We start from the raw sequence: 26,380 nt of genomic DNA on the forward strand, positions 1-26,380 counted from the left end.
CATAAAAGTGGTGTTATAACTTAAATTTTCATAAATAGTTAATTAATAATTACCCTAAGCTTTAAGAAGTGATTTAAATAGTTTTGAAATAATTTTTTTTTATTGCAAGTTCTTATTTATTTAAGCTTTAAGAAGTGATGTTGACAATCATGTTGGGGTCATAATATGTCTTACTGAATCCATGCTTTTATTTTTATATTAATTGTGGTTTACTTGTCAAAAAATTGCTAACAATCTATTTGCTGCCATGTCAGATATGCAGGCACTAGATAGAGTGCAACCTGGACCCGACATGGATACCCAGTTGACCCGGCAGCCGAATCATTGGTCAAGTCCGCTTTGGAGGTGCGTCGTTGACGAGGTATGTAGTAGTATTATTAATACATGTCTGTTTTATAATTACCTAGTGTGCACTACCTAACACATTACTCGTCCGTGTGCAGGAGGTGCCTGGCATGATAAAGGTTCGACACCGTAAATGTGTATTGCCACAAGGTGGGCTAGACCCACGTATCATGCAATACATAGATGCAACAGGTTTGACTGGTTTATTCAAGGTTCTTGATATGGAGGTCGACCACGCGTTGATCACGGCCTTGGTCGAGCAGTGGCGTCCGGAGACACACACGTTCCACTTACCCCATGGAGAAATGGGTATCACCTTGCAATATATGGAGGTGATGCTGGGGCTTCTGGTGGATGGGTTGCCTGTCACTGGGAGGACAGACTATGTATGGAGCATGCTGTGCGAAGAGTTGTTGGGCCATAAACCTCCGCCCTCGATATGAAACTCAAACACGTCTACCCTTGCTGGGGCGAGGATAAAATACAACTGGCTTGATGCACAGTTTGCCGCTCCCTTAGCTGCGGACGCTGGTGACGAAGTCGTGTAGCAATATGCCCGCTACCACCTACTTGTACAGATGGGGGCCCTTTTGTTCATGGACAAGTCTGTGGACCGGGTCTCACTGGTGCCTCTGCAGTTGCTCAACCCAATCAGCAATGCGAGACAGTATAGCTGGGGTAGTGCAGCATTGGCCTGGCTGTATAGGCAACTTTGTGGTGCATTGAAGAAGGATGCGATGCAGATTGGAGGAGCACTCTTGTTGGTGCAGCTATGGGCCTATTCAAGGTTCCCATGACTATGCCCTGTTGTGAGGCCGCCTCTACCGCTAGTGCACTCAGGGCCCCTTGCCATTAGGTACGTTTATTGAGTTCTCGTTATTCAAGCTAAGTGTCTCTTAGGAATAATTATTTATGTGTAATAGTATATTACATTTTATTTGTCTCTTTCATATAATTAAAAATATGCCAAACTAACAAACAAAAGAAACTTATCAATGCTTAGTATATGGATGTGAAATATAAAAGCAAAGTTTGTTAAATGTAAGGTTCAGTAATAAGCATTTGTCGACACCCCATGTTTGCTAGGTGGAGCGGGCCAAAATGCACCGCAGAGCATGCCACACACGTCCTTGCTGCGTACCGGGCGTCACTGGCTACATTACGGGCCAAGCAGGTATTTGATTAATTTAGTTTGAATTCTTATGACCACGTTTCCCACGTTTCCCACGTTTCCCTCAATTCTTATGACTACGGGCCGAGCACGTTTCCCTCAAATGCACTGCACATGCTTTTATTTTCGTTTCCCTCAATTGCATGACCACGTTTTCATTTTTATTTTAGTTTGAATTCTTGGATTGTTGTAGGAATGAGTTGATTTCATAATACCATCCCATCATTTTGTTTGATACTTGGATTTTCTTCCCATCATTTAACTCAATTGGAATGTCCATCATGAAGTACTTCACATTAGAACTTCCATTTGTAGCACCTGCATGAATACGACCAAACATAAAGTAAAAAATTCTTGAATGTTAAATCAGAGGGTTTTTTCCAAGTTGGGTTGGATTGAAGGGTTTTTTTCCAACGCAACCCAACTCATATGACTCAGGTTAAGTTGGGCTACATCAATGGGTTATATTTAAATTTAGTCATATATATATTAAGTAGAATTTGGCTATATCCTTCATTATGTACGGAAACGTTTGTGATTTACACCCAAAAAAAAAAGAAAGAAAGAAGAAATTGTCCCTTTTCCAAGATGTTTGAACTAAATAAGTAACTTACCTATGTATATGTTGTTCAAAAAAGCATGTGCAACATGCGCAAAAGATTGAGCATGAAGTCTTGGTTTAGTGCAAGACAAAGTGAGTTGAAACCTGTGTTGCAACAAAAAAAAAAAAAAACTCCACCAATTGTTACAAATGTCATTAATCTGATGCAATGAAGAGAAGGCACACATATTGGATTATGTAATTGGTTATAATTCAATGAGAAATGAATTTACCTAAGAGTATACCAAAGATAATCAGATTTGTCTTTGGTTGTATTTGTGTGCTCAAGTAATTCATTTGATTTTAATGATGCATCTTTGAAACTCACGATGACATCTGTAAATTCTTTCCAGCTACTAATTGAATAAAAAGTTTGTGTTGATTTACTGATTATGTCATTATACACCGTTTCAACCTATTTAACACAAGAGAAAATAGAACTTTTAGCCTGCCATCATAAGAAAAGAAAAAATTTCAAAACAATATTTCTTAAGACTTTATATAAGCCGAATGATTGTAAATGCACAAGATATCAATTAAATTCTAAACAACAAATTTCCTACTATAAACTTGACAAATATGGGTCTTTTCAAAACAAGGGAATCAAGGCATATTAGAATACAAATGATATTTTCAAAACGCAAACAATATATGCTACAAATTTGATTAAACAAATAAAATTTAAGCTTGTACGGTTTGTAATTAATTAATAAAATGTTATGAGCTTAAAACCATAGTTATTGCTCTGCCTAATAAGTAGACAATTTAGTATTTCTTCTTCTAACATAGGGGTATCCAGGATTACAAACATTGTTATTGTGATGCAAAAAACATTGTTACATTGTAAGTTATAATTTACATTTGCTGAATTGAAGGTTATATTTTTACAGTCTAGTAGAATACTGTTTGACTTCGATTTACATATTCAAGTGGTATATTTTGAATATGTACAGTAACATTTTGTTTTGCATAGTTAGAAAGAAATGTTGCACAACCTCCATTGTCTTCTTGGAAAACAATGGCCTAAGTTTAAAGAAACAAATAAGTGTTAATCAGTGATATATGAGAAAACATAAAGACGCTTGACCTATTACCTCTTGTTGTTGACCTAAATGAAAAGTTAGTTCGTGCTCCTTGCACCAAAGTTGGAGAGCACAATTTAATTGCAGCATGCAATTCCTTAAGTTGTCCCCACTTTAGCTGCCTTAATAGTCCTAAAATTATTAAAAGCTGTGGATTATTAATGACTACTTTATTCATATAATTTTAGAAGCGTGCAAAATATGCTACTCACCATATTCATCAAGAGGAATGTAATTTTAGACATTGACATGATTAGTTTGAGATAACTAAAAGGCTTACGTAATTTCCAACACTAAAATTTATAAGAAAATATATTTAGATAGAAATATAATAACAGTATTTGATGAGGATTATACCATGTAATAATTTACATAGTTTCCATTTCTTGCAATATAAAGTGCTACTTGACATGCAATGTCTTCAGCAGACCTTATATATGTCTTCCCCCCATATTTTTTATAGCTTCAAGAGAAAATTAAGTACAGTTACTTTAGTGTTAGAATGATTAATAGTCATTTTGTTCTCATTCATTGAAACATTGTTAATGACTAATGCAATTAATCTAGTACAAGATTTCTATTACGATAAAAAGATTTTGCAAAAACATCAACTTGGATTCATCTTACAGCCATAAGGATGCTCTAGTACCCTCCTTTAAGTCTAGTTCAGATTGAAAACCCTAGTATCTGATGGTGTTAGTTAGCTTTGAATGTTATGCATATGAACATGGGGCTGAAAATGGTGGACATGAACAACCTAGATCTTTTAATATTTTCTGTAGGTCAATGTTGTTGTTCTTTTACTTTCTACCCAATAATCCTTGAAGATTTTGTATATGAATAGAAGCAAGAAATTCCATGCTTTCCATATTACATATCACAAACATAATCTTAAATTAGTATGATGTCTCACTATCACAAACATAATCCACTTATGCAGATTGTATGGGAACCGTACACGCATACGCTGGGCTCCCTACTTGCGTATTGCACTGCTGGGCAGCATATTTGGAGGGCCGAGGTGCCATTGATATACTTTTGGATAGTGGAGTGGCATCATCCTAAGCGGGTCCTTCGTCAGTTTGGGATGAAGCAACCAGTTCGACGTGTCGTGGATACGTCGACTACCCTTCACAAGATATCCCTCCAGGGTAAATGGGAGAAGAACCATGTGCCCTTTATTCAGCAATGGGCCAATCGAGAGAATGTAGTTCGCAGGTCCTCTCTCCTAGACGGTGATGATACGTACCTCGTTGAGTACATGATGTGGTACAATCGCAACACAAGGTGGTACATAACACCAGAGTCTGCGTACTGGGAACTCATGGTGAGGCAACAATTCCTATTTTATGGATGAAACCATTGTTCGATTAAATATCTTCAGCAGCTTTATCATGCATGCAAAACTCCAAAATAATTATTGTTGTTACATCTCTATAAGTTTCTCAATCATTATGTTTTAAAGTAAAAAAATACTGCATGAGTCTGTCATTATGTTTTAAAGTCAAAAAATACTGCATGATTTAAGTTGTTCATAACGAACTGAATTTGTCTTGATCCAATTTGTTTGCGTGAGGAATGGTTAATTGGCAATGACTAATGATGACCACACCTTTGTTCATATAATTACATTCAAATTTTAAAAAGGGTGGGTTGGGTTGGGTTTTATTCTTTTATTTTTATTTTTTGTTTATTTTTATTTTGTTTTTGGTTGGCTTGTACTTTCAAATGGACGGTGCAACTCTGTTTAGTAGTGATAAATTCACATTTCATGATAGTTCAGATACCCTTACCTCTAGGACTGAAAGCTAATTACATATTCCTTGATAGATATTACCTCTAGGACTGGGAAGTCCCTTACTAAACTGTTGGTAGAATGCAATTCCCAACAGCTTAAAGGTCATTTCAAATCTTGCAAGTATGCAGCAAGGAGATGTGCTGGACTACTAGATTCAAGTATGATATATGTTGTAATTTTTGGTACTTCTCTTAATTGAAACTTTAAGCTCGCGTTTGATATTTTCAATTCATTTGATTTGGACGTGTACCTTAGGAAATAATAACTTCAAAATATGTGTCCTGATTGCAATGTGATATTAATGGAGTTGTAACTCTGGTGAAGCCTAGATACAGAAGTGAAATTCTGATATTTTCACTTATGCTAATTTGAACTTATGTACAACCAACCATATGTGTTTTTTAGAAGTATTATCCCAATGTTTAGATTGCATAGTGATAAACATAACAGGAAACTGAAAAATCCTGAGTGCTGGGTTGGAACTATAAATTTTTGCACGGGGGGGCGAACCCCTATTTTTATACACTGTCTTTTTAAAGATGCTTAATAATTATAAGTAATATAAGAATTTCATTAGCTATGTTTACTACTTTTTTCTTTTGATTTTGGAACAGATTTATCCAAGTTTTGCATCATAACTGCGTTCTTGCTTTTATGACGCCCTTGTTTTGTAGGTTCGGACGATGATTAGGTCTATACAGAGGTGTGATGAAGGTTCTGACATGCACACTGACCTTAAATTTACACTAGAGCTTGTGGAGGAGCTAGGCCGACTTAAATTGGTGAATGCGCTTGCAGAAGCAGTTGGCATTGCTACATAGGCCCCAGTTTGTGGCGGGCAACGTGGTGGGTCTCGTGGGGGTGGACATCGTGGAGGTGGTCAAGCTAGTCGCGGCCGTACGACTAAGCCGAGTCCCATCTACGAGGAAAGGAATGAGTCGGGTGCAGAAGAGTCATGGCTTGGCACTGATTAGGTACTGTCTGATGACGGCGGCAGGACACCGCGATGCACGTCTGGCGATGGTGCTGGGCCATCCCATAGCGTCGGTCATCAGGGCACTGTTCCAGCCCAGACTATGTCCCATGGTGCTAGCACGGACTATGGGGGCCTTCCCCGTATGTCGCCCCCAGTTTTCAGTGGATCTGCCCATGATGGTGGATGCATATTTGTCCCCACACTAGGCATGCCCACCCCACCTCTAGTGCATGTGGACCCCACCATGTTAGCTTCATCTCAAACCCCCCACGGAGAGGCTGTACAGATTGAGCAAATACTAGCTGAGGACATTAAGCTGGTGGAGGCTTTGTGGAGATCGCGTCGCCCACGTGCGCATGCTCCCGATTGCGGGACCGGTGATGGTATGTACTTTGTCTACACTTCCCATCTTCTTGAGCTACTTATACTGCGCATTTGATTGATTATGTTAATTTAATTATGCTGTTGTGTCTGATGAAACAGGTAAGATTAGACCAGTCAGGGCATATAGGCGGAAACGAAAAGATCATTAAATGCCTTAGTGTATGCTTATACTTCCTGCCTATAGGTGACTGCATAGTTCCGTTTCACTTTTCTTTTAAAGTAGTATTTTTTTTTAGACCTAACTGCAATGGTGGACACGAAAAGGCCATTGAGCCTGATTGTCCCTGTGTGCTTATTCTTCATGTGTATAGGTGACTGGAATAAGCATGCAAAATGTTCTAATTGGGGAGAATCTTGGTAGCTGTGCATCTATTTTTGGATCATTGCTTGGGGAGAATACTGGCTCTCAATGTGTTTGTTGTCAAGAAATTGATATTTTGGAGAAAACCCATAAGGTGTATTGTATTTATTGATGTATTAGGAAGTTTTTCTGCGCTTGGACTTTTGATTGCAAATGGACAAATGTCTCGATTGGTATTCATTTGAAGCCAAACTTTCTTGTGTTTTTATATGTTGTTAGCTACAGTAAAGTGGGTTGTAAGAGAGTAATTTGTTTATTTATTTATTTTTTTTTTGAGAAACAAATGTGTGGCATTGTTGATAAGCAAGAAGAAGTAATTTGATACTTTTCGTAAAAGAGTTTCATGACGAAGTTTATGCGGATCAATGGCACAACCAACTCCTTTGTAGCAAATCATTTATCCGAGTCTCTACAATGCTTGGCGCCATGACTATAAGAGCTTTTGAGGACGAAGACCGATTCTTTTATTGGTCCTCTTGAATTGATTGACAGAAATGCTAGTCCTTTTTTCCATAGATTTGCAGCAAATGAGTGGTTCATCCTAAGATTAGAAACACTTAGTACAGTTCTTGCCTCTTCAGCACTCTACACGGTCATGGCTTCTTCCCAGAACTGTTAACTCTGGTGAGTTTTACCTTGAAGAGTTATCTTTTCTATCTGTAACGATTTACAGTTGTTGTATAGATGCTTCAATTTAATGGAAATGGTTTTTTAAACATGATTGTGGAGTTATATTGAGTTGTAAAACATGCATATTAGATTCTCTATAACTTTTTCTCCTTTTATTGCAGGATTTATTGGAATGACACTTTGTTATGGTCTTTCATTAAACATGTCACTTGTCTTCTCAATTCAATATCAGTGCACTTTACCAAATTATGTCATTTCTGTAGAAAGGCTAAATCAATACATGCATATACCTAGTGAGGCCCTGGAAGTAATAGAAGGGAATCTGAAAGTGATGATAAACTCTTGGTAAGTCACTACAATCAATGCTCTTTGGAATTTGGGTCTGCATAACTGTATAAATGTTCGTATACTAGAAGTATCAATGTACACGTTTGCATTGACAAATGGGTCCCTTACCCCCTTTTGGCAAATTTGGAAATTTCCTGTCTTGTCATGTTCTTGATAACTGAAGTCCTAGTTTAATGGAGAGATGTAACTAACAGAAATTTGTATGTTGAATATGTGGTTCTATTACTGGACTGGATAGGTTGTGTACATGCAGGATTGTATAGTGGATTTTAGTTTGTTTTTGCTGGCATTTGCTATGCCAATTGTCATTTGGCCTTGATGTGGGTGGATATAATCTAAACAAAATATACCAAGGTGAGATGCGTGATAACTTGGATATATCTTCTTGCCCATGTCACACATTTGTCTGAATGGATCTCCTGTCCATAACTGAGATTCCATTGGTTTTTTTTTTTTTTTTTTTTTTTAAAAGAAAAATAAGTATATAGGAGTATTAATAATCGACGAATTTTGGTAGTATGGCTAGTGCCCTCTAAGTTTATAGGAGTATTACAAGTATGTTATCTTCTGAGTTTATATCATACTTCATCGTTATTTATCTATAATATTACTCCACTTATCAACATATAAGGCACAATAAGTTGTAATGTCCATTATAATTTATCTAAAGCATTTGGAATATGTGGCATTCTGAGTATTGTATACGAGGAATATTTTTAGTTAAGAAAGACTCATTGGAGTTAAGTGTAGGCTTTTGCACTGCTTTTACAACTCTATAAGTTACACATAGTTCCAGGAGTATAATTGGTTGCTTTGTGATGTTATTAATTGGGTGGTGTTTGTATCTCTGATATGAATGTTTGATGGTATATTAATTCTTACAGTGTACATCATTTTTTCCCCAGAATATAGAGGATTATGCTATTCTGGGTGCATCCTCTAAAATTGCTGCTATTCTTCCATTCCAGTTAAGCATTTGTCTTGGGTGGTGTTAGACCATGAATTGTTGATTTCATTTGTTAGTTAATCATTGCTTCTTATATGGTTGGGTGACTTTGATTTCCAGGTTGTAAGAGCTCCATTGCAGGTTTGACAATGTGACCCTTTCATTCCTTGTGAAGGAAACTGCACGGTAAGTATTTAGCCCAGATTTAATTTTCATAGCCAAAGAAGGAAAGCTCTAACTAGAGTGCAAACACATTGGTATTTTCTATAAGTAAAATACTAAATCTGTGCATTTTCTTGCAAATGCTATAAGAGAATAAATAGCTAATGATCTCAAGTTGTGAAGGTGGGAGATTTTGGCTCACCCCATTGAGTCACAAACTTGATTTAGGTTTTTAGACATTCTTACTTTCATTATAAACTTGAGACATTTTCTCATCTATAACGCTAATTTATTTTGTTGGGGCTTGTAGGTTCGAGGGTCTTTGAGGTTTTTACAAGGGTATTACACCAAACCTTCTTGAAGAATGTTCTCATTAGAAGGGAACCGGCCTCCATCAAATTGGCCATCTGTGGGTAAAGTTGACACACATGGTTTGTAGGTAACTATTTTTTTGATTTAATGTTAAAATTAAAGAAGGTTCTTATGCTAAGATTCTAAGAATACCAATGATAAAACAGATCAAATATAGGCCTAATGCACTTGTTTTGAGGAGGATCAGTTGCACATTTGAGGAAGGGCACAAAATAGGTATTGTTGGCAGAACTGGCAGTGGGAAGACCACTCTCATAGGTGCTTTATTTCGTCCAGTGGAGCCAGCTAGAGGGAAGATATAGTAATGTATGTGTTGAAACCTGTAGTATTCCACTGTCCAGTTGTAGTCATTGCACATGAAGACTAAGAACAGCATGTGCTTTGTAATTGGGTTGCCATTCACTTCATAGATTGAATATTTGTTAGGAACTACAGTGGAGAGCATGCAAAGAAGGAACTTCCATTGGTTTCTCCCAATGGGAGTCACCAAGAAAAACTAACCGCTTGTGGATCAGTTTTTCCAACATCAATTTTGCATCATATACTTATCCATGTAATGTTAACTTTTTAAGTAATTTTGAAATTTTAAGTGTTAACTCTTTTTTCTAATTCAGAATAATATTACAAGTCACATCATAATTTTGGGGTTTTATTTACTGTGTTTGGGATTCAAGAACCTTTATATAGCTGTGTAATTTGTTTTTTTAGTTGGTTGGCATCAATTTTTATTCATGGTTATTTTGTTATGGACTTTCTATATTGTGGGTATTGAATTTTTCAGAATTGACTTGAAGAATTTGGATCATTTTCTGATTTTGGACAATTTTTCATGTATGAACAATTCCAATTCTATCTTTTTTAAAGTTTGAATTTTCTTTGATTGGTATGGATTGCAGTGAATCCTCCCAGTGGATTTCCAAATCATTCATGTAGAGGTTATGCAATTCATTGTTGTTTTTGACGTCATGTACATTTGTTAATCGTGGCTCATTGTGTATGGGCTAATCTTGTATTTTGTAACTACACAATAATGGACTGCAGTGAACCAAATAGATCTCATATGACCAAAGTTGACTAAATAGGATCAAATAGAGTAAATAGAATGTACTAGACCGATTTTTCTAGAAACCACAGTGGATCGAATAAGGCCAAAGTAGATATAATGGACCGAATAAGACCAAAGTAGTCCAAAAACAAAAATAATAAGGTTATTTTTCCATATATACATATCTGCCAGTCAAACAACTGGAAAATGATGACACTTCTACTTAAACCACACACACGAAAGTAGTTACTTGCAAGTATACATATCTTACTAAATACCACAACAAGAAGTCGTACTTTTGCATTCATGCACCTGTACGTTGTCTCGTGGGTGCATCAACTTCATCATCCCCCACAACATGGGCCACCACTTCATTCAACATGTTTGCACTCAAGCTTGCAATCCTCCTTGCGTGGTCACGCTCCTCAATGGCAACTTCCAACTGATACCTTAACAAGGTGTTCCTAATGTCTCCACTACCGTAGTTGGTTTCTTCGCTTAGAGAAGTGCTAGGTGGAGTTGAGGTTGATATGTTTGGAGTTGCCCACGATGCAGACGCACCGCCATGCACATCCATACCATTACCATGCAAATACTCCATGTATGCGGCTTCTGCTTCCCTTCGATCTTTATATGATTTGTGATTGGTGTTTGGGAATTTATGAACTTGTCTGCTCGCATCTAGCCAACTGTCATATATGCCTGGAACACGACCGTTAAACACAACATAGGTACGTCCTATCCTGCTCTACAAACACGAAATGGTGGGAATTCTTTGCACCAGATTGGTGGATGCACCTTCTTACATGTGAAGTGGCTTTTTGTAGAGGAAATGGAACCTAAAACTCGATTCTAAAGAAACTGAGTTATAGCAATATCTGTGCCTAAATATAATACGGAGTTACAAGTAACTCGATTTCTTAATAATTGAGTTTCTGAATTGCCGTCACTTCAATATGTCTTGTCCACAGTAACTCGATACCACAGAAATCGAGTTTTTAATAAAATCGACTTCCTGGATATCGAGTTATGGTTCTCCCCCTCCCCACATTTCAGAATCCATGCACGTGCCTGGCTCTATCTGTGTGTGTGTGTGTGATAGTGACATTGTATACATATTGTTCCTCTATATGTATAGATATAGTAATGTATATAATCATTCTTTTTGAGAATTTTTTTGAGAAATATGTATATAATCATTCTAAATAAACATATATATAAACAAACATTGTACGGTGAATTCCTATGATGACATATGCATTCATTCATACATATTAACAATGATGTGTAATGTATACTGAGGTTTAAATTGTATGGCTCTTTCAGTTCTGAAAGGCTTTACTGTGTGGGTTCTGAAAAAGAAAGCCTGCGAGGTGAACAAGTTTTGCTGACCATGTTTGCATTTTCTTACTCCCTATTGCATCCTCACCAAGAGATATGTGGAAGACCCTGATTCTTTGTTGTGGCACATCTCCCCTAAAAGGCCAATGTTTGTGTCCAAACGAATCAAGTTTGTTAAGAATATTTAGGATAGCATCATAGTGCATCTGTAAAAGATTAATTACTGCTGCATTAACATAACCCCCTATCTTCTGCATGATAACCACAATTAATTGTCCTTATCCAGGTCTGGCATGGGTTGTCATTGCTTCTACGTTTACTATGATGGGGAATAGTATTTCCATGAGTTGCATGGGCTGTCCTATAGAGGTGAGTCAGTGAAGCAGAAGTTCATTGAGTTGAAATGGGAAACACACTAGAGAAAAATGCACCGGAAGATAATGGAAGCCCTACGGTTGGACAGGGAGTCACATAAGATATCCATCGTGTAACGTGCCCCCCAGATACTTGTGAGTACTCAGGTTGTCTACAACTCAAATCCATTGGGTTGCGATGCTGACGTGGACATGATGTGGGTAGTGATTAAGCGGACCCCCCAGTTCATAGCGTCCGACTTGTATGTAATTGTTGAGGCTGTTAGGGTCCATGCTAGTGCAAGTTCACAGCATGGCAGTGGGGTGGAAGAGCCACACTGATCGTTGCTTGACGTACATCCTTCCTTTGCCAATGCCACGCCTTTCCCCTACAATAATCAACCATGTAGTGCGGTTGATCATTTGGACAACACCGAAGTGTTGGGCACCACCCATACACTTGATGTGGGAGGGTCTAGTCACACATATGAACATGTCCAAGCTGATATGGACGAGGGAATTGAAATTGATGCCAGCCAAGATGTGTATGAAGAGTTCATTGATACTGATGGACCGGTGGATGACGCGGAGGTCTTAGATGTACCACTGATCAAAAACAACGAGGAGGATTGCCTTACAACAGTTCCTATCCCAGAATGGTTCACATCAAACACATGGGACAATATTAATGACCCATCACCTGCATTGGGTACAGGACATCTTACAAGTTGGCATAAAGGTGACCACCCAGCAACAGGGATGCTATTCAAGAATAAAGCCTCTGTTCAATATGTGTTGACCCTCTACTCTGTGGAGCATAATAAGCAATACAAGGTCATCAAGTCTGACACCAATAGGCTGGTAGTGCAGTGCATACATGAGGCATGTTTGTGGTCAATTCGGGCCAATTGTAGCAAGAAGCACGGGATGTGGGTTATCAGTACATGTAAGGGTCCCCATAGTTGCTCATCCCTCCAAGTAGCGACTGATGGGCGGATAATGGATTCAAAGTTCATCTCCATTGCACTTGAGAAGTATGTACGGAAGGACCTAACCCGAAAGGTAAGGGACTTACGTAGTATGCTACATGCAAGGCATGGGCATGATGTAACTATGTACAAGGTTTGGGAAGCCAAACAAAAGGCAGTTGCGTGTATTTACGGGGATTTTGACGAGTCGTACGCGGAATTGCCACGATTTCTAACTGCATTGTCCGATGCAGATCCAGACACTATGACCACGTTAAAGTGTGACCCCCATGTCCCGGGGACTTGTATATTCAACTCCGCATTTTGGGCTTTCGGTCCGTGTATTAGAGGGTTCAGGCATTGCAAGCCGGTGATAAGCATAGATGCAACGCACCTCTATGGCAAGTACGAAGGAAAGCTGTTGATAGCAATGGCAACAAATGGTAACAACGAGGTTTATCCACTCGCATTTGCCGTTGTCGAAAGCGAGAGCACGGAGACATGGGGATGGTTCTTGGCATGCCTGTTGACCTATGTTACAGATTGGACCAATTTGTGTATAATATTCGACAGGCATCATGGGATACAATCATGCTTCGATGACACCACTAGGGGCTACTTGGAACCGCCCTTAACCCACCACCGGTATTGCCTCTGCCATTTAGTAAGTAATGTTAACACTAACTTCAATAGTGTGCCGTTGAAGAACTTGGTATGGAACACAGCAACTGTGAATCAAGTTAGGAAGTTTGAGAACACCATGGATTGCATCAAGAATGTCAACTCGGATGCGTACAACTATCTTAAGGAGGTAAATCAAGAAAAGTGGACACTTGTACATGACCATGGGCACCGATATGGGGCAATGACAACCAACCTGTCAGAGTGCTTCAATGGGGTACTTAAGGGCGCACGTAGCTTGCCCATAACTACAATGGTGAAGTTTACATTTTACAAGGTGAACTCATACTTTGACGAACGTTGAAACAAAACCCTAGAGCAGTTGGAAGAGGGGCAAGTGTGGTGCAAATATGCCTATGACAAGTTCGAGGCAAATCAAGAGAAGGCGAAGCCCCATATTGTTAGAAGGATGAGTGCGCAACAACAGTTATATACAGTGGAGACACAGTCTTCACTGTTGAACACTGGTGGGGGAGATCACACCCATAGGGTTTCCCTCATGGACATGACATGCACGTGTGGCAAATGGGAAGCAAACAAGATCCCCTGTTCCCACTTGATAGCAGTTTGTGCCAAACACAATCATGATGCCACTGAGTATATGGATTGTTTCTACCGCGTTGAAGAACGGTATCACAGCTATGAGCCGATATTCCAACCACTGAAAGATAGGTTAGAATGGCCGGAGCCAGCAGAAAGGAGAACCGTGATGCCAAACCAGCAGTTGATCCGTGAGAAAGGTCGGCCAAAGTCCACGAGAATCCGCAATGAGATGGATGACGAGGATAGGAAGTTGCCAACCTCATTGTGGATTGAGAATGGACCAAAGTTAAATGTGGGTTGTGTCGCCAAGAGGGTCATAACCGTCGTACATGTCCGACTTGAAATGTGGCATGAACAAGCCATGGTGCTATGTAGCAGGTAACAATTACAAATCATAGTAACAAGGGGGTATCATAAGTTATTCTTCTTTACATGTTTAGATATTACATTATATGAGTTATAATTAAGATACCTGGAGTAATTTTTAGATTGGAACCATGATAGTATCAAATTTAGCTCCACTTTGGGCAATCTTATGATTACTTCTTCAAGTAGTTGTAGTTAGTCTTAACTCCTTGATATTACCATTCCAAGTCTTCTGTCCCAGTTTTGGTGTTCTTTCAATCTTATTGTTTGTGGTGTACATATTCTAGTATTCATGGGGTTTCTATTTCCCTAACTGTATATGTTTTGCTTCAGATTTGTAATTGTCGCCAAGGTGTAACTGTAGATGCTCGTCATTTAAGCAGGCAAGCCTGAAGGTTCTTTTGTATTTGTCAATTCAATTTATTAATTAATGTGGGTTGTATACTAATTTCTGTGTTGGTTACTCCTCAGAAAGGAGGCAACTTCTGAAGAGAACAAAAGAAAGGTGTAACTCAAATGCGCAGACTCCATGATTGCCTAAAACCATTGTTGGCGGATGCTGTCCAAGTTTCAAGTAACAATTGTGAAGAATGTTTAAAATGCAGAAATTGAACTTTTTATTTTTGTACATCAACTGATTTAAATGCATAAAGGCTCTTTACTTACAAATAAGCTTGTATGGATGATTTTTTTATTTGCGTGATGGAAATGGGGGAATGATTTATTGATGGATGTTAGGAGTCTATATCATTGGGTGTGATGGGCTTGTATTGGTTGTAACAGATAGTTAGTTACTATGGGTTAATAGTTAGTTACTATGGGTTAATGATTGTTACATTGGTTAATAAAGGGATGAGTGGTTAAGGAGGTAGTTAGTGGACCATGGGTTAGTTAGAAGGGTCCACGGGTATAAGGGGCATAAACTTGTAACAGATAGGATTGATGAATAATACTCATTCAGTTACTTTCTCTATCTCTCTCTCTTTCTCTCTTCTCTTCCATTAAGGTCAGGTCCCCTTGAAGTGACCCACATCATTTTCTGCTTAATTCATTAGAAAAACCCTAACATTTGGTATCAGAGCCTTTGATCCTTTCATACCACCATGACAGAAACACGTTCCACTTCACAAAATCCCAATTCACAAAATTCAGAGAAGCAGAATTCAGAGAAATTGGCGACTTTAGCAAGGATCTCTGAAAATCATGAACATGCATTACAAGAAATCCAGAAGCAATTGCAAACCATCGCTGGGTTCATGCAAAAAGTTGCGGAAGCAGAGGAAAAACGCCAACAGATCCCAAATTCAGGTTCCCGAGCTCTTCTTATCAACAATAATGGGGGAAATTCAAAGTCTTCAACCCTCAATTCTATCAAGAACCTAAGATTGGATTTTCCAAGATTCCATGGAGAAGACCCCACTTGCTGGGTTTACAAGGCCAACCAATTTTTCTCATATCACAACACCCCAGGGCACCAGAAGGTGATGATGGCTTCGTATCATCTAGAGGAGGAAGCTCTTATTTGGTTCCAGGATGTAGAGCAATTGGGTGGGTTTAGTAGCTAGGAGGTCTTCATTAAAGCCTTGTAGACACGTTTTGGTGTCACTGCGTATGATGATCCTATGGAGGCTTTTACTAGACTCAAACAGACTTCCACGGTGATAGCTTACAAAGGTAACTTCGAAATTTTGTCAAATAGAATTTTGGGTTTATCTGAGACACACAAATTAAGTTGTTTTCTAAGTGGGTTAAAGGATGAAATTCACTACCTGTTAGGATGTTGGTTCCTAAAACTCTTAATGAGGCTTTTGGGTTGGCAAAAATTCAAGAGGAATACTTAAGCCATAGTAGGAAGGGAATTAGGAATACAATTGAGAATGGTAAAGTTTCAGTTTTTGGGTCACCGAAGTTAGAACCAAGAATAGAATCCAGAACCAAATTTCCTTTACAAAGGTTGACTGGAGCCAAAATGGAGGAAAGAAGAAAACAGGGGTTATGTTACAACTGTGATGAAAAATGGCAAGTTGGGCATAAGTGTAAAGGGGCTAAATTGTTTTTGTTGGAGGGGGTAAATGAGATAGAACCTAAAACTTCTGGGATACCACTGGTGGAGATTACTGAGGAGGAAGTTCTGATGGACAATACAAATGTTAGTTCAAGGAATGAAGTTAATTCTGCTGAGATCACCTTGTATGCCTTGGTGGGGAATCCTACTGCCAATACCATGAGGATAAAAGGGAGAATCCAGAATCATGAGGTGGTGTCTCTCATTGACTCTGGGAGCACCCATAATTTTTTGGATGCTGCTGTGTTACCTGTGCTGCAATTGCACTTGGATACCTCTTAGATATTAGAGGTTAAAGTAGCTGATGGAACAGTTATTAAGATTTTGGGAAGTTGCCATGGAGTCAATATCACTTTGCAAGGACATAGGTTTGTGTTGGATTTTAATGTCTTACATTTGGGGGGTTGTGAGGTAATTTTGGGTACCCAATGGCTGAGTACTTTGGGGGTAATCAGTTGGAACTTTAAGTTGTTGACTATGGAGTTTCTACATTTGGGAAAAAGGGTGTTTCTCAAGGGATTGCAGCCTGCTTCCTCGATCATTTCTGATGCTAGCAAGCTTTTCAGTGGGTCAACAAGGAAGGGTTTAGTGCTGCAAATTACGACTGCACCCCCTGTGTCCTTTGACCAACCCCATTTTCCACCTGTGCTGGCAGATTTGCTGAATGAATTTTCCAAGGTTTTTGCTGTTCCTACTGGCTTACCACCTATCAGAGGTCATGAACATAGCATCAACCTCAAGGAAGGAACCTTGCCTGTGTGTGAAAGGCCATACAGGTATCCTCATTTTCAAAAATCTGAAATTGAAAAGATAGTAAATGAGTTGCTAGAAGTAGGGTCAATACAGCCTAGCCAAAGCCCATTTTCTTCACCTGTTTTGCTTGTGAGGAAAGCTGATGGAAGCTGGCGTATGTGTATAGACTATAGGGCTCTTAATAAGGCTACTATTAAAGACAAATTTCCAATTCCCATTGTAGATGAGCTATTAGATGAATTGGCAGGTGCTTTAGTGTTTTCTAAGCTAGATCTCCGGTCAGGTTATCACCAGATTAGGATGAAGAGTGAGGATGTTCCTAAAACTGCCTTTAGAACTCATGAAGGGCATTATGAGTTTTTGGTTATGCCATTTGGATTGACTAATGCACCATCTACTTTTCAGGCCTTAATGAACTCTATCTTTAGATCCTATTTGAGGAAATTTGTCCTAGTGTTTTTTGATGATATTTTAGTCTACAGTCAGTCCATGGAAGCTCATGTGTCTCATCTTAGAATTGTTTTGGAGGTGTTGATGTCTAACCAGCTATATGCCAAGCAGTCCAAGTGTGTATTTGGCTGTACTGAAGTTGAATATTTGGGTCATGTCTGTAAGGTTGAATTTATTCAACCATCTAATTGGCTTTATTCCGTGCCAAATTTGCTTGTAATTCAGCATTTAGTAACCCTGTATTTAGGTGGGTTTGTTGTAAGGGTAGTGAGTGAGATAGAGTGAAGTTTGCTTAAGAGTGTGCAAGAAAACAGAGACTCGTGGCTGGGACTCGCGGGTGGACTCGCGGCTGCAAGCCGCCAGAAGCAGTACACGTGCCAAGCATGCTGGAAGATGAACAGTCATGCTAGCTGGAGCACTACAGGACAAAACAGGACAACTGGCCATACGGTTAACTCGCGACTGGATCTCGCGACTTGGTCAAGCCACGAGGTCAAGCCGCGAGCCACCCCTGTTTTGTAAAACCTGACGTTTCACATTCCTCTCCCACTCCAGTATAAATACCCCTTTTACCCACGATTGAAAGAGAGCTTCCAGAGAGAATTTTGAGAGAGAAACCCTAAAGAAAAACCAGATTGTTTCACCCACAATCTCTACCTTAGAGTCTCTTCAAATTCCCCTACTCTCTTCCTCTCCATTGTCAAATCCTTGAGAGGCATTATACCAAACCTGGTTCTCACCATTATCATCTCTGTGAGACAGTTGTTTGGATTTCTGGGAAGCAGTTAGGAAGGAACCAATCTTCATTGGTTGATGCTACGGTCTAGTAGCGGAATCCGGGAAGCTAGAAAAGAAAAAGGTTCGGCGCAACCTCGTTGGAGCAAGAAGCTTGGAGGGCTTAGGTGCACTGGGTAGATTAGGCTTGGAGGGTCTATTGCTGTCCTTGTATCCCAACTGTATTTTCTAGTGGATCGATTACCGCTTGGAGGGCGGCGGAGACGTTTTTCGCCGAGGACTTCGGTTTCCTCTTCGATAACACATCGCGTGTTGTCTTTGTGTTTGCATCTTCCTTCCTCTCTATCTTTGCCTTTATATTATCTGCTGTGGTTTTATTTTATTATGGCTTAGATAGTTTTTAACCAATTTCATATTATAGCATGTGTTAAGTTTCCGCACACTAGTTGTTTGACATATTGCTTGTATTGGTTAAGTTGTATTTTGGGGGTCTAAACGTTCAAAGGTGTTTTGTACACGTTTTTGAACTTTCAATTGGTATCAGAGCGGGTACACTTATTGTGGTTTTATTACCTAAGTGTGATCCCAGACCCCTGAGTTGTGGTTGTTGTTTTGGATTATACCATGCTGAATTGTAGCTTAAGTGTTTGTGAAAATGACTCTATGCATATGTCTGAAAGGTGTCTTACTGATGATCTTGTAGAGTTGTTAAAAACTAAGAAACATGCTAGAGTTATTGTTCACATGCTGGAATATCTTGAAAATCAGAATCTTGTCTTACACAGTAGCATATCTGAATCTAAATCATTGATTAAGAAATATAAAAGAAAGAATAGAATGTTGTGTGAGATGATTGAGAATCTGAAAATAAAAAATCAATCTGAAAGAAGCATGAAAACTGATGATGAGTTTGAAGGTCAAGAATGTCTAACACATGTGAACCTATTTGTGCATACCTCATTGAAGGTGTTTAATGCGTGTTTGTGGTATCTTGACAGTGGGTGTTCTCGCCATATGACAGGGGATAAGTCACTGTTTAAGACACTCAAAGAAAAGGTTGGTGACTATGTGACCTTTGGTGATGGAAGTCATGCTCAAGTCCTAGGCAAAGGAACCATTGAGATACCTGGTTTGCCTCTGTTGAAAGATGTGCTGTTCATAAAAGGGCTGAAGGCGAATTTGCTGAGCATCACTCAAATTTGTGATGATGATTTCCTGGTACAATTCTCTAAGAAAGGATGTTTGATCATCAATGAAGAGGGGATTCAGGTTTTGGAAGGAAATCGGACTACAGATAACTGTTATGGAATAGTTCCCACGGCACCAATATCGTGTAGAAGTGCTCGGGTGGATATGTTGGAGCTGTGGCATCACAGATTTGGACATGCCAACTTCAAACAAGTAGCAAAAGTCTCCAAACTTGAAGCAGTCGAGGGACTTCCTAAGTTTGGAAAAGTGAAGAAGACCGTTTGTGGTGCATGTCAAATGGGGAAGCAAACTAAGGCAAGTCATCACAAGGTAAATGTGATAGCCACCTCTCGGTGCTTGGAGTTACTTCATGTTGATCTAATGGGGCCCACCAGAACTGAAAGCCTAGGGGGGAAGAGATACATTATGGTCATTGTGGACGACTACTCAAGATACACTTGGGTTGAATTCCTTAGAGAAAAATTAGAAGCTTGTGAGAGGTTGGAGATTCTGTGCAAGAAACTACAAAACGAAAAGGGGATTCCGATAGCCAAAGTTAGAAGTGATCATGGGAGGGAATTTGAGAATGCAAGATTCGAGTCCTTCTGTGAGAAGAATGGAATTAAAAGAGAGTTTTCAGCTCCCAAAACTCCACAACAAAATGGAGTGGTAGAGAGAAAAAATCGTGTGATTCAGGAGATGGCAAGAGTCATGTTGCTAAACAAGCAAATACCTCAAAAATTTTGGGGAGAAGCTGTCAACACCTCGTGTCACATTGGCAACAGGATTTTCTTTCGAGTTGGTACCAAGAAGACTGCATATGAGATATGGAATGGGAAGAAGCCTAAAGTGAAGTATTTCCGGGTATTTGGAAGTAAATGCTATATCTTAAATGATAGAGAGAATCTTGGGAAGTTTGATGCGAGAAGTGATGAGGGTATTTTTCTTGGCTACTCTACTACAAGTCGAGCGTATAGAGTGTTTAACAAGAGAACAAAGGCTGTGATGGAATCCATAAATGTCAAGATTGATGATGCCTTACCTAAGGTGGAAATGATTGATGATGTAGAAGGGCCGAGCACCGAAGAGCCTGATGTTGAGGTAGAAGCTTTGGATATAGAAGGTGAAGAACCTATACCAGAAGTAGAATCGACTCCCATCAACCCAAGAATGGAAACGAGATCAATGTCTAGAACTTCAAGTCCTCTTACTCCTCCAGAAGTTCATCCTCCTATCTCTCGTAGTGATGAAGTTTCCACTTCAAAAAGGCCATCTTCAAGAGTCATCAAGAATCATCCGGAAAGTAATATCATAGGATCACTTGATGACGGTCTTCGCCTCAGGAAAGGAAATATTCTGCTAGCCAATCATGTAACATATCACTGTTATCTTGCACAGTTTGAACCAAAAAGGGTTGAAGAGGCTCTTCAAGATGAGAATTGGGTTGAGTCAATGCATGAAGAGCTGAATCAGTTTGTGAGGAATGATGTGTGGGAACTTGCTCCACGGCCTGAGAACGTTCATGTTATAGGCACAAAGTGGATTTTTAAAAACAAAACTGATGAAGATGGAGAGATAATTCGAAACAAGTCTCGGTTAGTAGCTCAAGGATACACTCAAGTAGAAGGAGTGGATTTTGATGAATCATTCGCTCCGGTGGCAAGACTCGAATCCATTCGAATCCTCATGTCCATTGCGTGCACTTTGAATTTCAAACTTTATCAAATGGATGTTAAGTGCGCATTTCTGAATGGATATCTAAATGAAGAAGTATTTGTTGAGCAACCAAAAGGATTTGAGGATCCTCATTTTCCAGATCATGTATTAAGATTGAAGAAAGCCCTTTATGGCTTAAAACAAGCGCCTAGAGCCTGGTACGATCGTCTTACACATTGTCTTCTAGATAAAGGTTTCAAGAGAGGGTACGCCGATCGAACTCTGTTTGTCAAAAATGATGAAGATTATCTCCTTGTGGCACAAGTCTATGTTGATGACATAGTGTTTGGGGCAACTATCGAAGATCGTGCTACTGAACTTTCTAAGGAGATGAAGGAGTTTGAGATGAGTATGGTGGGGGAGCTCACATTCTTTTTGGGTCTTCAAGTCAAACAACAGAAGGAGTGTATATTTGTATCTCAAGAGAAGTATGCCAGAAACATTGTCAAGAAGTTTGGACTAGACTCCAAAAAACATGCCTCCACTCCTATGAGCTCTTCCACTAAACTGAATGTGGATTCGTCGGGAGTTGAAGTAAGTCCTACATTGTATAGGAGCATCATAGGGAGTTTGCTCTACCTTACAGCCAGTAGACCGGACATTGCTTTCAGTGTAGGCGTTTGTGCCAGGTATCAAGCTAATCCGAAGGAATCTCATCTGACTGCTGCTAAGCGTATCATTCGATATGTGAATGGTACTGCAAACTATGGTCTGTGGTATTCAAAAGACTCAAATGCTTGTCTTGCTGGGTATTCAGATGCTGACTGGGCTGGCAGTGTAGACGATCGGAAAAGCACTTCAGGCGGCTGTTTTTATCTTGGTAACAATCTTGTCTCGTGGATGAGCAAGAAGCAGAATTCAGTGTCTCTATCTACTGCAGAAGCATAATATATCGCTGCTGGAAGTTGCTGCACTCAGCTTCTTTGGATGAAGAAATTACTTCATGACTATGGAATTCCTCAAGACACGATGTGTGTCTTCTGTGACAACACCAGTGCCATCAATCTTTCCAAGAATCCTGTCCAGCATTCAAAATCCAAACACATAGAGATACGTTACCATTTCATTCGGGATTTGGTAGAGGAAAGAGTTGTGTGTCTTGAGTTCATACACACCGACAATCAAAAGGCGGATATCTTCACCAAGCCTCTCGATGGTCCACGGTTTGAATCACTCCGTAAGACCATTGGTGTTGGTACAATTCCTTGACTCTCTTGTGTGTTGTGTGCTTCACATCTTTATAATATGATAAGTTTGTCTGTGTTGGGGCACACACCTCTTTGATTAGCTTTTTGTGCAACATGTGTCTTGTTTGTTTGTCCATTTGTGAATACTGTTGCTTCTTTTTATGTTTGTTCAATCATTTTTGTTTCTTGTGTCAAAAATCCAAAAATCACATAAAAAATTAGAAAATCAAAAAGCTTGATTGACTTTGTTGAGTATTGTCTCAAAACTTGTTTTGCCTTGTACCTTTGTGCTAATGGCTGTGTGCATTTTCGAGCATTGCTTGCTTTCATGCACTTATATCACTGTGGGAAAAATCTTGAAATCTATGTGATTGTTGTAAATAGATCTTCAAACTTGTCATGAATGATTAGTGAATGGTTATGTTGATCTTGAGACATGCATAGACTTGTGTCTATATATCTTCCCACTTTTTATTTTTGTTTTGCTAAAAAGAGCTCACCAAATGTAAATCTCCAAATGAAAAGAGATATTGAGCTGCAAAAGCCTGTCGCACATTCTAGTATTTGACTAGGAAAAAGGGTAAGCGACCTTATATTAAAGTGAATGTTCATTCAAAAAGGCCAAAGGCCTGTTCTTTAAAGTGAAATGTCATATATCACTCTCACAATGAGAGATGATTGCCTCAAAAGATCAATTGTTATGATTGAAAGTGGAGTCAAATGATAAGCTTCAAGTTATGTTATCAAGTTGTGTGGGAGGTCATATATACATATTTCTATAATTGAGATGGGTCACATGATCTAGTGCTAATTGTGTATGCCTTGGTTGAATTGATCATTGAAGCTTCACATTAGACGAAGGACTATCTCATTGTTGATATCCACACACAACACACAAGTTTATGTTCAATGAATGCCATATTCATTTGTGTGATTGTACTTCATGAAATATGTTTTCACATGCTCAATCTTTGTTAATTCAAGCACAAAAAGATTTTTGAGTGTTTTAGGTGTTTTTGGAAAGTATTTTGTTAAAAATCTAAAAATTTCAAAAATCCAGTTTTGCCCTGTTTTAGCGGCTCAGTCGCGAGTATGTCAAGTCGCGAGACTCATTCGCATCTTCGCTGGTCATTTTTGGCGACTTGTTCGCGAGTGGAAGGTCCAGTCGCGAGGTTCACTCAGAGATTTTCGCAGCTCAGCTCGCGACTCACTCGCGGGTAGACCTTCCAGTCGCGAAAAACACTTAGAAAAATTTTTCAACTTTTTGTCCTTGAGTGTTTTGGCGGCTTGATCTGGTGACTTTTTGGCGACTCGTTTCAGTCGCGGAAATTGCGTGTTTTGGATAAACAGGGGCAGTTTTTAAACTTTTTATTTTTCCCTCGATCTTTTTGTGACTGTTCATTGTCTTTCTCATCTGCTCTTACACATTGTCACCGTGCCTCCATTTTCGATCTCCAATACTTGCTTCTTTTCAGCTCAAAATCGTCGACTAACAGGTATGGTTTTCTGTCCTGCACTCTATTTTTACTTGTTGTTATGGTTTTCCCTCTGGTTTATTCACATTTGAGTGTGATTTTGTGATGGGTTTTTAGCTCAACTATTATTCTTTGTCCATGCTTCGCTTGGATGCTTGTGTTTCTGTTTTTGAGCTAGTTTATGTTGGTGGTTGTGTTCTTCATCATGTGCTTAGCTAGGGTTAGCTATTTTTGTCTGATCTGCTGTTGATGTCGTGTTTCCCTATGATCCTGTGTGGTATCATGTTGATGTGTTGTTGGATGTGGGTCCTTTTTCAGCTGATTATGTGGTTATATTTGGTCTCCTTATACTGTGTAGTTCAATTTGGGCCATTTGTGTCCCTCATTGCTATTTTATGACCATTCTCATCCAGCTATTAGGGTTTCTTCATTGTCCCTAAAATTCCACTAACCCACTGCTAATTTAGTCTGTTGGATTGTGTTCTGTCATTTCCCTTGTTCATAATGCAGACTGGTCATGTCACCATTCAAGAAAGCTGCTGTGAAAGGAGGTAGTTCCAAAGGGAAGGAACCCGTAATTGATGTTGATGATTACCCACCTCAGCCAAAAGGGACTCGCTCTTCATCAAGGAGATTCGATCCCAACAAGTTCAGATCATATGCAGCCTATCAGTCTTATGAGAATTTCTTTCTACATGCCACACCATTACTAGAAAGAGCTTTGGATCAGTCCTCACTTCATGACACTGACATTCCGAAATGGTTTGCTCACAAGGATTGGAATTACCTTCTATCTGATCCGGATGACGTGTATGAAGAGTTGGTAAAAGAATTTTATGCTAACGCAATTGTGGAAGGAGATGAACTTAAGTGCTGGGTTCGGAACAAGAGCTTTTCTGTCTCTCCTACATATCTGGCAGAAATTCTTCACATCAACAGACCCATTTTCCGACATTCACCGGTTTATGATGATCTCTGTCCTGATGAGGAGCTTCTCAAAGAAAGTCTTGGTCAAGACTTGGAGTTCTCACCCAATGGCAAATCCATCAGTGTTTCCTCCCTTTCTCCAAAACTGAGAGTTCTTACAATTGTGATGTTTCACAATTTGTACCCTTTATCAAGCACTGGGTATATGAACCTCGGACGTGCTTTGTTTCTTCATGATCTAATCTCTGATGTGGAAATAGACATCTGTGCTCATATCTTTCATGTTCTACGCAAAACGGTTCTTTGAAATGAGTCTCGGATATGCGTTCCTTTCTACAGTCTCATTTCACGGATCTTGAAGCTCAAGGGAATTTATCCAACGGCTGATGAATCTCCTCTCTCCAAACCAAGTCCAATCAACATGCGCACATTCAATGCAAGCATTGGACATAGTCGGAAGAGAGCCAAACCAGAAACTTCTGCATCTCACAGTGACTCTCAGTTTAGCACTCTCTCCCTAGATGAGAAACTTGATCGCATTGTATCCTCTGTCCACGAGTTGAATACCAAGATGTCTGGACTCACAGCTTCTCTACACCATCACAGTACTCGATGGGATATGAAGTTTACTTCTCTTCAAACTCAATTGGATCAAATTCAGAGAAAGCTGGAAGAGGATGACTAGCCTATTCCATGACAAAAAGGGGGAGTGATGGGCATGATCAAAGGGGGAGAATATTACTTAAGGGGGAGTGTCTTTACATTCTTCTTCAGTTTCAATTTTTTTCTTTAAGTTGATATATTGTGTTTTGTAAACTGTTATTCAGGATGTTTTTGTGTTTGTACCCATGTGCTTTTGTAAGCTTTTAGGGTTATTGTTTTATGCATAGTTTGTAGGCTTTATGGTATGTACCTTGCTTAGTGCAGCCTTTATGCTATGTTGAAATCAGTACTTTAATCTAAATGTTTAGCATTTTGGTTTATGTACTGTCACTCTTGTGCCCTTGTAGGATTGTTCCTAGATGCATATGCCTTGTGTGTTATGCATTGGTTGAGTGTTGAGCATACAAGTGTCTTGCCTTGTGCTTGTTAACTTGTATGTCCTTGTGTTCATTCCAAGTGTGAATGAGCACTGTGATCACTACATTGTGGTGTTCACTTGGTTGATCAAGCCATGGTTTGTTTATTAACTCCATCTTTGCTTGATCACATATTGCCTGTTTCATATGCATTTATAATTTTCTGCTTACAATGATCATGGTGTATTGTTGTGTTTCAGGAGTATTATGTTCATATGATTCAAGTGCTTCACAGCTTCTAGAGTTAGGTGTGAGTGAGTTTTGTTCAACTGTTCCCAACTCACATGTTAAGTCTAGAGTCTGTTTTAGGGTTTTGTCACGGAATAGCCAAA

At 39.3% G+C, this 26,380-nt stretch overlaps 3 protein-coding genes across 3 annotated transcripts; all 3 read left to right on the forward strand.

The window, feature by feature from the left end:
* Positions 1–923: 923 nt before the first annotated feature.
* Positions 924–5,818, forward strand: LOC126701017 (serine/threonine-protein phosphatase 7 long form homolog). Its single transcript, XM_050399165.1, has 4 exons — positions 924–1,132; positions 1,432–1,519; positions 4,140–4,526; positions 5,672–5,818. Exons 1-4 carry the CDS (start codon positions 924–926, stop codon positions 5,816–5,818), a joined length of 831 nt encoding a protein of 276 aa, XP_050255122.1.
* Positions 5,819–12,422: 6,604 nt separating this feature from the next.
* LOC126701018 (uncharacterized) lies at positions 12,423–13,868 on the forward strand. The gene has a single exon (XM_050399166.1). The coding sequence runs from the start codon at positions 12,423–12,425 to the stop codon at positions 13,866–13,868; it is 1,446 nt and encodes a 481-aa protein (XP_050255123.1).
* Positions 13,869–13,973: 105 nt separating this feature from the next.
* LOC126701019 (uncharacterized) lies at positions 13,974–14,831 on the forward strand. The gene is made up of 2 exons (XM_050399167.1): positions 13,974–14,485; positions 14,807–14,831. The coding sequence occupies exons 1-2, from the start codon at positions 13,974–13,976 to the stop codon at positions 14,829–14,831; spliced, it is 537 nt and encodes a 178-aa protein (XP_050255124.1).
* Positions 14,832–26,380: the final 11,549 nt, after the last annotated feature.

The sequence above is a fragment of the Quercus robur genome, chromosome 9 (genome assembly GCF_932294415.1).
Source record: "Quercus robur chromosome 9, dhQueRobu3.1, whole genome shotgun sequence".
NCBI lineage: Eukaryota > Viridiplantae > Streptophyta > Magnoliopsida > Fagales > Fagaceae > Quercus > Quercus robur.